Source organism: Mobula hypostoma, chromosome 23 (genome assembly GCF_963921235.1).
Source record: "Mobula hypostoma chromosome 23, sMobHyp1.1, whole genome shotgun sequence".
In the NCBI taxonomy this organism is placed as follows: domain Eukaryota; kingdom Metazoa; phylum Chordata; class Chondrichthyes; order Myliobatiformes; family Myliobatidae; genus Mobula; species Mobula hypostoma.
Genome location: NC_086119.1, coordinates 4,901,558 through 4,915,001, shown reverse-complemented (window position 1 = coordinate 4,915,001; position 13,444 = coordinate 4,901,558). Strand labels below are relative to the sequence as shown.

At 41.8% G+C, this 13,444-nt stretch overlaps 1 protein-coding gene across 2 annotated transcripts in view; it reads right to left on the bottom strand.

Moving 5' to 3' along the window:
- LOC134337024 (flotillin-2-like) overlaps positions 1-13,444 on the bottom strand; it is a 129,071-nt gene that overhangs the window by 70,604 nt on the left and 45,023 nt on the right. For both annotated transcript variants that reach the window (XM_063031784.1, XM_063031783.1), the window contains exon 2: positions 9,368-9,449. In XM_063031784.1, coding sequence (XP_062887854.1) covers positions 9,368-9,449 — 82 coding nt within the window. The remainder of the gene's footprint in view (positions 1-9,367; positions 9,450-13,444) is intronic.

Below are 13,444 nucleotides of genomic sequence, written 5' to 3'. Positions count from 1 at the left end.
AGGGCTGGGGAAAATCAACCGTGACCACTATTGAACGGCAGGACTGGCTTGATGGTCCACACGACCTACTCCAGCATGTACGATAGAAGCAGAGCCAAAAAGTGTGCAAACAGGCCTACCTAGTCTGGTCCAACCATCGACAGCCCCTTGTACACTGATCTAAAACTAATCCTGTTTGTTCTCCCCCTCACCACTACTACTGAGTGGGAGAGTCTCTAACAAGGGAAGATAACTTAAGATAAGGGGACAGTCATTTAAAACCAAGGTTTGTGGGAATTTCTTCTGGCAGAGGAAGCAGCAACTTTACTACCTGTGCCATTGTGCCGTGCCTAACTTTTTGTTTTTGTGAAAGGCAATTGATTTGAAAAGTGTTCCTCTTTCCACAGAAGCTGGCCCATTTGCAGAATATTTTCAGCATCTTGTTTATTATTACCAACATCCACAAAATCTTCTGCCTGTTCTAGAGTATACAGGGTTGTACTTGAGGAGAGAAGAGGCAAACTGGGTGGGAGGGGGGTGTGGAGAAAAGAATGTAGAAGATATGAAGGTATGAAAGGAAAGTGCTCTACATGAAGCTGTAAAAAGAACCCTGCACCAAGAACACTGTGTTGTCTTTCCATCTCAATTAAGGAAACCAACTAAATAAAAACCAGAACCAGTAGCGCCCTGTTAAATTTTAAATTCAGTATAAACAGGATATGATAAATGGAATCGACTGCCAGTACTGCAGTTCAAACAAATTGCTGGAGGCTCCTTTAAATTTCCATTTCTTTGACTGACTACAAGGGGCATTTTCAAATAAAAATTAACAGAAGATTTCCAGTAAAAAGAAGTTAACTTCTTAAATGAAAAACACATGGCTTTCAGTAAACGGTGCTGAGGTGAAAGGCATCAGTGATCCCTGATGTGCAAGACGTCATTACAAACAGCACCAGAGGCGGGGCAATGGGTTGGTCGCCAAATAGACAGTAAAAATGATGATATCAGAGAGAGCGAGAGAGAGAGAAAACAGAAAATGAATAAAAATTTTTTAAAATCTATTGTTGCAGTGAGCAATTTTTCTTGTTCTCTTAGTGACTCAGGGCAGAGGATAACTTGTCTCACTGTAGCAAGTGATAGAAGACGCCAGACATCCCCTGGCTCCACACACAGATCATCTCTTTGGCTCCTAAGGGGACTGGCTCTTTCCCTGGCTACCCCTCGTTTATGACAAATATATACAATGCTTTGGGGTTCAAGCTTGGTGATGACACCACTGTTGTGGCTTATACCAAAGGACGAGATGAATCAGCATACAGGAGGGAGACTGAAAATTTGGTTTAGTGGAGTAATAACAACAATCTCTCACTCAATGTCAGTAAGACCAAGGAACTGATTGTAGACTTCAGGAGAGGGAAACCAGAGGTCCATGAGCCAGTACTCATCTGAGGATCAGGGATGGAGAGGGTCGGTAACTTTTAATTCTGGGTGTCCCTATCTCAGCGGACCTGTCCTGGACGGATCATATAAACATAATTTCGAAGAAAGCACAACAGCACCTCTATTTCCTCAGGAGTCTGTGGAGATTTGGCATGTCATCAAAAACCCTGGCAAATGTGTGCTGGACAGGGTGCTGACTGGCTGCATTACGGCCTGGTATGGGAACACCAATGCCTTTGAGCAGAAAATCCTACGAAAGGTAGTTGATTCGGTTCAGTACATCACAATTAAAACCCTCCCAACACTGAGCACATCTACGTGAAATAATGCCATAGAAAAGCAGAATCCATCATCAAAGTTCCTCACCACCCAGGCCATGCTCTTTTCTAAAATGCAAACAACAGGAATTCTGCAGATGGGAGGGGGCCTCCCTCTCCCAATTTCAAATCTCTTACTAACTCTTCCTTCAGTTAATCCTGACGAAGGGTCTCGGCCTGAAACATCGACTGTACCACTTCCTAGATATGCTGCCTGGCCTGCTGTGTTCACCAGCAACTTTGATGTGTGTTCCATGCTCTTTTCTCACTGCTGCATCAGGTAGAAGGTACAATAGCCTCAGGACTTGCACCACCAGGATCAAAATCAGTTACTATCCCTCAACCAACAGGCTCCAGAATGAAAGGGAATAACTTCACTCATTTAAGGACTCTTTTATCCTATTTCATGCTTGTCATTTATTGCCATTTATATTATTTGCACTGTTTATTGTCCATTGATCCTGTTTACAGTTACTGTTCTACAGATTTGCCAAGTAAGCTCAGAGAAAAATAATCTCAGGGTTGCATATGGTGACATGTATGTACTTTGACAGTAGATGTTATTTTGAATTTTGTGTGTGTGTGTGTGTGTGTGTGTGTGTGTGTGTGTGTGCGCGCGCGCGCACATCACATTTCTGTTTTCACTTCTCCACACACCCTCTTCCCAAGCATGCATTCCCAAGTTCATCTCAGAAACCCCATCTACCTTCCTGTGTTTACCATCCTCTCCATTCACATACCCCTTCCACCTTGAAGCCTCCCAATTCTCCAACAATGAGACCCTGGCCCATTCCCAGGGCAAGGCCAACGAGCTGACCATTACCCACTACTATCTTCAGTTGCAAGAGCTGCACCTGCCAGGGTCCCTGGTCTTAAGGATTCTCTCAAAAGTTTTCCTGGAAAACAGCTCAGTGGAGCATGGAGCTTCTGCTTTTTAATGCTGCATTTTGAGATTTGATTGAAAATTGCTTCAGCTTGGGTAACTTGAACTGAGCCTAGATACTAGGAAGTCAATATGCTGGAAGGTCAAGAGTGTTAGGGAGCAGGAGTGCAGTTGCTACCATTAAGGAGAAGGTGATTTGGAAATGTGAAGGTCTGAAGGTAGACAAGTCACCTGGACCAGATGGACTACACCCCAGGGTACTGAAAGAGGTAGCTGAAGAGATAGTGGAGAAATTTGTAATGATCTTACAAGAACCACTAGATTCTGGAATAGTCTGGAAGACTGGAAAATTGCAAATGTCACTCTTCAAGGAGGAAGACAGAAGAAAGGAAATTATAGGCCTGTCAGCCTGACCTCAGTGTTGTAGGCTATTGTTAAGGACCTGGTTTCAGAGCACATGAAGGAATTCTCTGAGGAAACAACAAGCAGAATAGACAAAACAGAATCAGTGCAGGTTGTGTACTTGGATTTTCAGAAGACCTTTGATAATGTCCCACACAAGGCTGCTCAACAAGGTAAGAGCTCATGACATTACAGGAAAGATACTAACATTGGTTGATTGGCAGGAGACAGAGTGGGTAGAAAGGGAGTCTTTTCTAATTGGTTGCTGGTGAATAATGGTGTTCATGGGGGTCAGTGCTGGGAACACTTCTTTTTACGTTGTATGTCAATAACTTGGATGACAGAATTGATGGTTTTGTGGCCAAATTGCAGACAGTACGATGATAGTTGGAGGGACAGGTAGTTTTGAGGAAGCAGAGAGGCTACCAAAGGACTTAGATTAGGAGAATGGGCAAAGAAGTGGCAGATGGAATATAGAGTCGGAGACTGTATGGCCATGCACTTTGGCAGAAGGAATAAAAGGACAGACTATTTTCTAAATGGGGAGAAGATTCAAAAATCCGAAATGCAAAGGGACTAGGGAGTCCTCGTGCAGGATTCCCTGAAGGTTAGTTTGCAGGTTGAGTCAGTGATGAAGGCGGCAAATGCAATGTTAGCATTCATTTCAAGGAGACTGGAATATAAAAGCAAGGATGAGGCTTTGTAAGGCATTGGTGAGGCCCTACTTGGAGTATTGTGAGCTGCTTTGGACTCCTTATCGAACAAGCACGTGCTGACATTGGAGAAGATTCAAAGGAGGTTCATGAGAATGATTCTGGGAATGTAAGGCTTATCATACGAGGAGCAATTGATGACTCTGGGCCTATAATCACTGAAATTTCAAAGAATGAGAGGGGATCTCATTGAAACCTATTGAATGTTGGAAGTTAATAAGCAATTAGAAAGGCTCATTGTATTAAAAATTATCAAAAAATATTTAAACAGAGATGTTTTGTTGCAATTAGACAGGAGCCTGGTGAAAATGTACCCTGGAATTGTATGCCCAGCTCTGAACTCAACACCTTAAGTATATATCAAGATCGTTTGCTGCCCAGGCTCATCAGACTGATTTCTGGGACTGCGTGTCTGGTGCTCAGAGGAATGCAGCCAATTGGACTATGCTCCTTGTTCATAATGAAGCAACCTCATCACAAGACATACGAACTGAATTAGGCCATTTGACCCATTGAGTCTGCTCCATCATTCAATCATGGCTGATTTATTTTCCCTCTCAACCCCATTCTCCTGACTTCTTCTCGTAACCTTTGACAGCCTCTTTAATCAAGAACCTATTAACCTTTGCTTTAAATATTCAGTCATAGAGCACTACAGCCTAAAAACATGCCCTTTGGCCCATCCAGTCCATGCCGAACTGTTATTCTGTCCACCCCCGTCGACTCGCACCTGGATCCTAGCCCTCATACCTCTAACATACACGAACCTACCCAAACTACTTTTAAATGTTGCAATCAAATCCGCATCCACCACTCCTGCTGGCAGCTCATTCCAAAACTGCACCACCATCTGAGTGAAGAGTTCTCCCCCTCAGTTTCCCCTTAAATATTTCACCTTTCGTCCTTAATCCATGCCCTCTACTTCTAGTCTCACCCTACATGCAGCACAAAGTTATCAGAACATATAAAATCCGCAGCATGCTTGGGCAGATGCAATGATATTGCATCGTCTGTCTGGGCAGTCAGGAGCCAGAGGTAAGGCTGGAAACCCAGGGCTGGCCAGTCGCCACTGAGGCAAATACTTACCTTAATACTGGCAAAATATTTAACATTCTCTATCCAGGTGAGCTCCGGATGTTCAGTTTTTGATCATATTTAAGAGTTGGATATTATGGGCATCAAAGGATATGGGATTAATCGAGATGAAATGAAGGTATGGCCACAGATCAGCCATAGCAGATGGTGGAACAGGCACAAGAGTCTAAATGGTGTGAAATATTTATATTTCTTGCATTATGTTTATAATTTTCAGAGTACTCTGCTCCAATAATGGAATGGATAATTGAATCCATAATCTCTTATGTGCAGACAAGGAGTCTTAGGCACTTAGGCAAGTTAACATGAGGGAATGGCACAAAATCACAGCACTGCTATAGATATTACAAACTCCTTTCAGTCTCCTCGCGTGGTATCTGACTAATTTCTGCTTCTACCCTAATCTGTATATTGTTTAATCACTGCCTCACTTTGGAAGATTGCAAATTATCTGCCTGTGCCAACAAGTTCCTCAATTTAACCACTTGAAATGAAAGAATACCTCCTCAGTTCCTGACCGGATTTACCACAATCTGAAATTAACGGCTCCTACAGTCTGCATAAATTAAAGTGCTAATGTATACCAACAAGCTGTAAAGCTGCATGGAATTTGGTAACAGAGCATATTCATTGTTCCTTTTTTTTAAATGTACAATATATATTATGAACAAAACACATTTCAGAAATTAACAGATTGAATTCTCAACTCTTTTACAACAGAACTTGCCTTGAGCTAGGGAGGAAAGGCAGAATGGTAGAGACTGGTTTGCCTTTGTGGGAAAAGTAGAACAAAAGAGCATCAATACAAATGATGAACAGGAAACCCAGCAGGAAGTTCTTTATGAAGAGCAGTACGAATGTGGAACTTGCTCCCACAGTGGATGGTTGAGATGAACATTACTGATGTAAACTCAACAAAAAATAGACAGAGAAGGGATTGGAAATCCACATTGCTGGAGTTAAGTGAGGAAAGACAACAGGACGCTCATAAGCAGCACAAGCTCTGGTACAAAACCATTGACCTGGATGGCTTGTTTTTGTGCTATATCACTTGTGTATACAATGTTAGAAAATGCATGGTCATGCACTTTGGTAGCAGAAATAAATGTGCGGACCATTTTCTAAATGGGAGGGATATCTAAAAATCTGACATGCAAAGGGACTTGGGAGTCCTTGTGCAGAATACCCTAAAGGTTAACTTGCAGGTTGAATCGGTGGTGAGGAAGGCAAATGCCATGTTAGCATTCATTTCAAGAGGTCTAGAATACACGAGCGACGATGTGATTCTGAGGCTTTATAAGGTACTGGTGAGGCCTCACCTTGAGTTTTGTGAACAGTTTTGAGCCCCTCATCTTAGAAAAGATGTGCTGGTATTAGGGAGGGTCCAGTGGAGGTTCACAAGGATGATTCCAGGAACGAAAGGGTTATCATACGAGGAACATTTGATGGCTCTGGGTCTGTACTCGCTGGAATTCAGAAGGATGAGGGGGGACCTCATTGAAACCTTTCGAATGTTGAAAGGCCTAGACAGAGTAGATGTGGAAAGGATATTTTCCTATGGTGGGAGAGTCTAGGACAAGAGGGCACAGCCTCAGGATAGAGGGGCGCCCTTTCAAAACAGAGATGCGGAGACATTTCTTTAGCCAAGGGGTGGTGAATTTGTGGAATTTGTTGCCACATGCAGCTGTGGAGGGCAGGTTGTTGGGTGTATTTAAGGCAGAGATTGATAGGTTCTTGATTGGACATAGCCATCAAAGGTTAAGGGGAGAAGGCTGGGAACTGGGGTTGAGGAGGGGAGAAAAAAAAGGATCAGCTATGATTGAATGGCGAGGCAGACTAGATGGGCCAGATGGCCTAATTCTACTCCTATGTCTTATGATCTTGTGTAGTCTTGCACAATTTTTGAATACATTTATGGCAGAATTGATTATGCGCTCGTCTTATTTTTGGGTGGAACCTTGACATGCAAAGATGGAAGACAGCTTGCACACAATGAGATTTATTTATCTTTCCCGACTCATCTTTACAAAGCTGCAGCAATGCTTAGACCTCAGATGCAAGGGACATCAAAAATCTGTCCACTAAAACATACAATGGCAATAACAGAATTAGAGCAGGAAGATTCATTTTGTTTGTTCTCATAATTTGCAGTGAACCTAAATGTTCAGGAATATGTAGAACTAGAGAATGGATTTCTATAAAGTGTCATTCAAGTGTAGAAAATTCAGAACAATACCCCATGTAATCAACTGGGAAACAGTTCGGTGTGTGAATATCAATAATAAGCAGCAAAAATGTAAAGAGCATGTCCTTGCAAAGAACAAAACCACTTTGCAGTCTCTCTCTTAAATAAAATTAAAATCATTTCCATCAATCATCATGTGCCATGTCGTATGATGTAAGTGATCATGGTCTTTTCACAGCCATGATTGCTCTTGGCAAATTTATCTACAGTAGCTTGCGATTACCTTCTTCTGAACAGTCTCTTTACAAGACAGGTGACTCCAGCAATTATCAATACTTTTCAGAGATTGTCTACTTGGCATCAGTGGTCGCATAGCCAGAGCTTGTGATATATACTAGCTGCTCATATGACCATCCACTACCTGATTCCATGGCTTCATTTGACCCTGATAAGGGGGCTAAGTAGGTGTTACACCTTGCCCAAGGCTGATCTGCAGGCTAACAGAGAGAAGCAGTGCCTTACACCTCCACTGGTAGAAACGTATCTCCACCCAGCCATCAATACATAACTGATTAAAAACAAACTTGTGAAATGAAAGACTTTGGATCCATGTTTCTCTCCCAGTTATGTTTAAGATTCCGTGATAGGACACATCTACATTTGCAGGCTGTTCTCAGCACATCCTTAAGTTGTGTTCGCAGTTAATGCAAATGACGCATTTCACTCTATGTTTCGTTGTCCACAGGATAAATCTAATCGTGTTTGTGGAAGTATTTTCCCAAAACCAAACACTGTCACATCACCAAAAATTACATAAATAAAGAGCCAACTAGCCTACCAGCTTAAATATTTTGGTTACCATTATCTACACTGCATATCTTGTACCTCAGAGCATAGGATTAATGATGGGACTCTTCGCAATGTGGATGAACAGAGGGATCTTGTGGGGTTCACATCCACAGAGCCCTCAAAGTTGCCGCCAAATTGATAGGGTTGTTAAGAAGGCATATGGTGTGTTGGCCTTCATTAGACAGGAAGCTGAGTTCAACAGCCGCGAGATAATGTTGCAGCCCTATAAAACTCTGGTTAAGCCACACTTGGAATATTGTGTTCAGCTCTGGTTGTATAGGGAAGGTGTGGAAGTTTTAAAAAGGGTACGAAGTAGATTTACCAGGATGTTGCTTAAACTGGAGGACATGTCTTAAGAGGATAGATTGAGCAAGATAGATTGACTTTTCTCTTTGGAGCAAAGGAGGGCGAAAGGTGACTTGATAGGGTGTACAAGATGATCAAGCAGGTAGCCTCTTTTTCCCAGGGCAGAACTGGCTGATACAAGGGAGCATAATTGCAATACATAATACAGGGGTGATTGGAGGAAAGTATGGGGGGGGGGTGGAATATCAGAGGTAGGTCCTTTACACAGAGAGTGGTGGGTACATGAAACGCCCCGCCAGGGGTGGCGGTAGAGGCAGATACGAGCACTTAATACGCTCTTAGATGGGCACATAAGTGATAGAAAAATCACGAACCAATCTAATCCTTGGTAGTGTGTCACCATCTAACGAATTAACATTGACCAAAGCTATGTAGAAGGGAAGGGTTAGATTGATCTTAGACTAGGTTAAAAGGCTGGCACAGCATTGTGGGCTGAATGGCCTGCACTGTGTTGTAATGTTATTTGATAATGATACATCTGATTTTTATTTTAAAAAAGACATTAGTTATTTAAGTATGCTTCCCATAATATTCGAGGAAGCGAGTAGGTAAGTCATGTCAATGTAGCACTTCTCCCATTCCAATACCTTATTGAGCTCTTCACCACTTTCCTATTGGTTTTACATTTTAGTAAAGCAGTTAGCAACACGAGAGAAAATTATATAGAATATTTATTTAGAGATACAGCATGATAACAGACCCTTCCAGCCAACAAGACTGCACCTCCCAATTACACCAATTACCTAACCCGCAGCACATCCCTGGAATGTGGGAGGAAACCTGAGCACCCAGAGGAAACTCACTCAGGCGCAGGGAAAAAATGTACAAACTCTCCAATTATATTTGCAAAAATTATATTAGCAAAGTTTTGCAGAGAAAATCTAAAACCAATCTAGTCCTTGGTGCCATGTCACCATCTAATGAATTAACATCGACCCAAGTGATGGGAGAAAGTAAAAGGAATTAAAGTACAAAAAACATTTCCTAAACCAAAATAAATGGGGAGCTGGTAGCAGGTAAACGATCATTTAAAAGATAACATTTCACGCCATTAAATATTGATTTACACAGCTCTCATATCTTGGGGAGGAGGAAAAAGAGAATAGAGTGGGACAGAGAGAGTCCTTGCCTGTCTCACCTCTGTGTCTGTGAGACGCACCACCACGCCCATGCCCATCCACCAATGACATACTGCTTTTGATCCGATCCACAACAGCCACCTAGAACAGAAGAGAGGAGAATTTTGTCATAAAGTTGAACCAATTTCAAAAGGAACCTTAAGCTACTATGAGCCCACCACAAACCAAGGCACTACAGCTTGGGTTATTGAAGTTTGGAGTTCAATTCCAGCAACCTCTGTAAGATAGTTTGTATGTTCCTTCCTGTGTGAGCATGGGTTTCCTCTGGATGCTCTGGTTCCCTCCCACAGTTCAAAGATGTACAGACTAGTAGGTTCATTGGTTATTGTAAACTGTCCTGTGATTAGATTAGGTTTAATATATGCAGCAAGGTTGCTGGGGGGTGTGGCTCAATGGGCCAGAAGGGATTGTTCCCTGTTTGATGTCATGGGGCAGGCACAGAAATACAATTATAAAAAAAGCAGCCCTTTTACTTCCTTAGGAGTCTGCGGAAATTCAGCATGGATCTAAAACTTTGACAAACTTCTACAGATGTGTTTAGAAGTATCTTGACTGACTGCATCACAGCCTCATACGGAAACACTAATGCCCTTGAAAAGAAATTTCAACAAATAGTGGATATGGCCCAGTCCATTATAGGTAAAGCCTCCCCTCCACTGAGCACACCTCCATGAAACGCTGTCGCAGGAAAGCAGCATCTTCATTAGGGACCACCCATCACCCAAGTCATGCCCTCTTCTCACAGCTGCCATCAGGAAAAAAAGTACAGCAGCCTCAGTACCTGCACCACCAGGTTCAAGATCAGTTATTACCACTCAACCATCAGGCTCTTGAACCAGAGGGGATAACTTCAGTTGTCCCATCACTGAACGGTTCTCACAAACAACAGACTCACTTTCAACGACTCTTTGTGTCATGTTCTTGATATTTGTTGCTTATTAATTATTATTTCTTTCTTGTTGCACTTACACAGTTTGTGATCTTCTGCACCCTGGTTGAGTGCCCAAGTTGGTGTGATCTTTCATTGATTCTCTTATGATTATCCTATAGATTTATTAACTATGACCACAAGAAAATGAATTTCAGGGCTGTATATGGTGACATATGTACTTTGATAATAAATTAACTTTGAAAATAATTAATACAGCCACAAAGGAACAGTGACTCAGGTTCTTGAGCCATCTTTCTTCTCATTCCAAAATCTTTATGTAAACTACAGGGGTGGGAGTGATTGATAAGTTCATGGCCTAAACTAAAGGGAGTCAATTTTAGAAAACCTAGCACATTTATTTTCCAACATAGTCCCCTCCTGCATTTACACACTTAGTCCAGCGGTCGTGGAGCATACGGATCTTGGACCTCCAGAAAGTGTCCATGGCAGGGGTGATTGATAAGTTCGTGGCCTAACGTAGAAGGAGATGACTTATACAGCTCCCGTTACATGCACATGCAGGTCAACTCTGAGTGATTATGCAGAATGTTTGAAGTTAATAACTCATCTCCTTCTACCTTAGGCCACGAACTTATCTATCACCCATCTGTGGACACTTTCTGGACGTCCAAGATCCGTATGCTCCACGACCGCTGGACTAAGTGTGTAAATGCAGGAGGGGACTACGTTGAAAAGTAAATGTGCTAGGTTTTCTAAAATTGACTCCTTCTACCTTAGGCCACGAACTTACCAATCACCCCTCGTATATACAAGAACTGCGAGACAGTGCGTTGCTTCTTTTGCCTTCATAGTGTCATCTATTCTACAATCTAGCGGTATCAAGTAAATATATCTGTGGTGTGATAAACCTCTCACATTTTGCAGATACTGGAAATCCAGAGCAACACACACAAAATGCTGGAGGAATTCAGCAGGTCAGGCAGCATCTAGGGAGAGGAATAAATAGTTAACATTCGGGCTGAAACCCTTCATCAGAATTCTATTTGTAGTGTCACCAAGTTAATATGCTCCAAGTAAAAACCACCAATGCTACTTGTGTGTCCTCTGAGGAATTCACCCATAAGACACAGGAGCAGAATCAGGCCACTTGGTTCATTGAGTCTGCTCTGCCATTCCATAACAGATGATTTATTATTCCTCTCAACCCCATTCTCCTGCAAGAACTGTAACCTTCGACACCCTGACTAACAACCTCGGTTTTAAACATACTCAATGACTTGGCCTCCACAGCCATCCACGTCAAAGAATTACATAGATTCACAACCTCTGGCTAAAGAAATTCCTTTAGCAAAGATCTTTAGTACTGGGCCAAATGCTTTTTATGGGTTCACCATCCTGAAGTTTATTATTTCAGAGGACCCGTCCTGGGGCTAGCATGCAAGTATAATTATGAAGAAACCAAGGCAGTGCCTCTACTTCCTTAAGAGTTTGTAAAGATTCTGCATGACATCTAAAACTTCTATAGGTGAGTGGTGGAGAGTATATTGACTGGTTGCATCACAGCCTAGTAGGGAAATACCAATTCATTTGAACAGAAAATCCTACAAGCAGTGGATACAGCCCAATTCATCCCATGATGGAGCTGACTAAGTCAGCAACTTTTTGTGATCCTGTGCCGTGGTCCCCTTTAGGTTGGAGGTTGTTGGAGGCTACTTAAATGGAACATGAGGTGTTGTACCTCCAAGGAGCAATAAGCTGGGTTATAGGGATGGTAAAGCCATGGAAGGTTGCAAATATAAAAGAAAATCAAGGATTGCCAGGCTGATAGACTGGAGTTGAAAGTAAATGTTTTAGTGAAACTTGTATGGCCTCATACACAGGCTTGAATGAAGTTTAACATGTCAGGGTTGCCATCTATCAAGGATACAGACAATCAGTGAATAGAGAAAATGGATTGTGGAAAGGGAAAGCTTTGGCCTTTGTATTACGTATTTGGAGGAAATTTCTCATTCTAGACTGGACTTGAACAGTCAGACATATCACACAGTGAAGATATTGAGACAGACAAGGTAGTGAGTGATGTTAGCAACACACACATGGAATTCTACACAAAAATTCAGTATGTATAGATGCATTGTGATATGCCATTAGCCCCAGTCTCACTTACCATCTGACCTACATGCAACCAGTTTGTGAAAGAGAAGAGGGTAAGGTTTTCTCCTTCTGCAAGACCAGGGGTTAAGTTTCTTAAAAGAACCCATTTTAAATGTTTCTAATGAAAATATATGCAAGCTGTTTGGTTGAAAATGATGAACTACCTTATTGTAACCCTCGCTGTAAATATTTTTGCTATAATTATAAAACGAATATTTGATATTCCATTTCATATCTCTGACTGGAGAATAAACTGCTCTGAAATCCAGGGAATATAATGAAGTCGCTCATTCAGACTCTGTGTAGATGACTAATCTTGAACTGATTTAGATCCACTTCAGTTCCAAGTCAAGAGTTAGAGGTGAACAATGAGGTTTTAAATAAGCGAAGATGAATAGGAACCCAGGCCTGAACACCATAAGCAGCTGTACTAAATGTGCCAGAATGCCTCTTCAACAATCCCAATGTACCTTCCAGGCCAATGAAGAAAGGCCCTGGTGCCTTAGGCTTCCAAAGTAAAACCCTGCACCTTTTAAGTATTAATGCAACCAAAAAAAAAACACACTAGCCTGGCTTAATGATTTTGATCTAATTTTCCTGCACTGGTTAATAAAGCCAATATGTACTTGATTACACCTAAAATGTTGGTAGTTCTCTTGTGATGAGCCAATGGAATGCTTCCATTGTGTGGCATATATTAGGTGTCCTAATATTTGTGGGCAATGGCCAGATGAAAAGTCTGAAGAACATTAATTTGGAGAAAATTGGCAGCTAAAGCCAGTTAGCTTCTTGGTGGAACAATGCCCAATTGTTCTCCAACTCCAGGTAATTGACACCTGCAAGCTACTGCACAAAAACACATATTGGACTCAAAATAGAAAAGTGTATGCTCAGACTTGTACCATGCACTTTTAAATCCATACATTATTATTTGTTTCCATGGGATTTGGCATGCACAGGAAGCTTATTTCAATACAACTGTCGATCCATATTGTACATCAGTAATTTAGATGATGGAAATGGATGTACA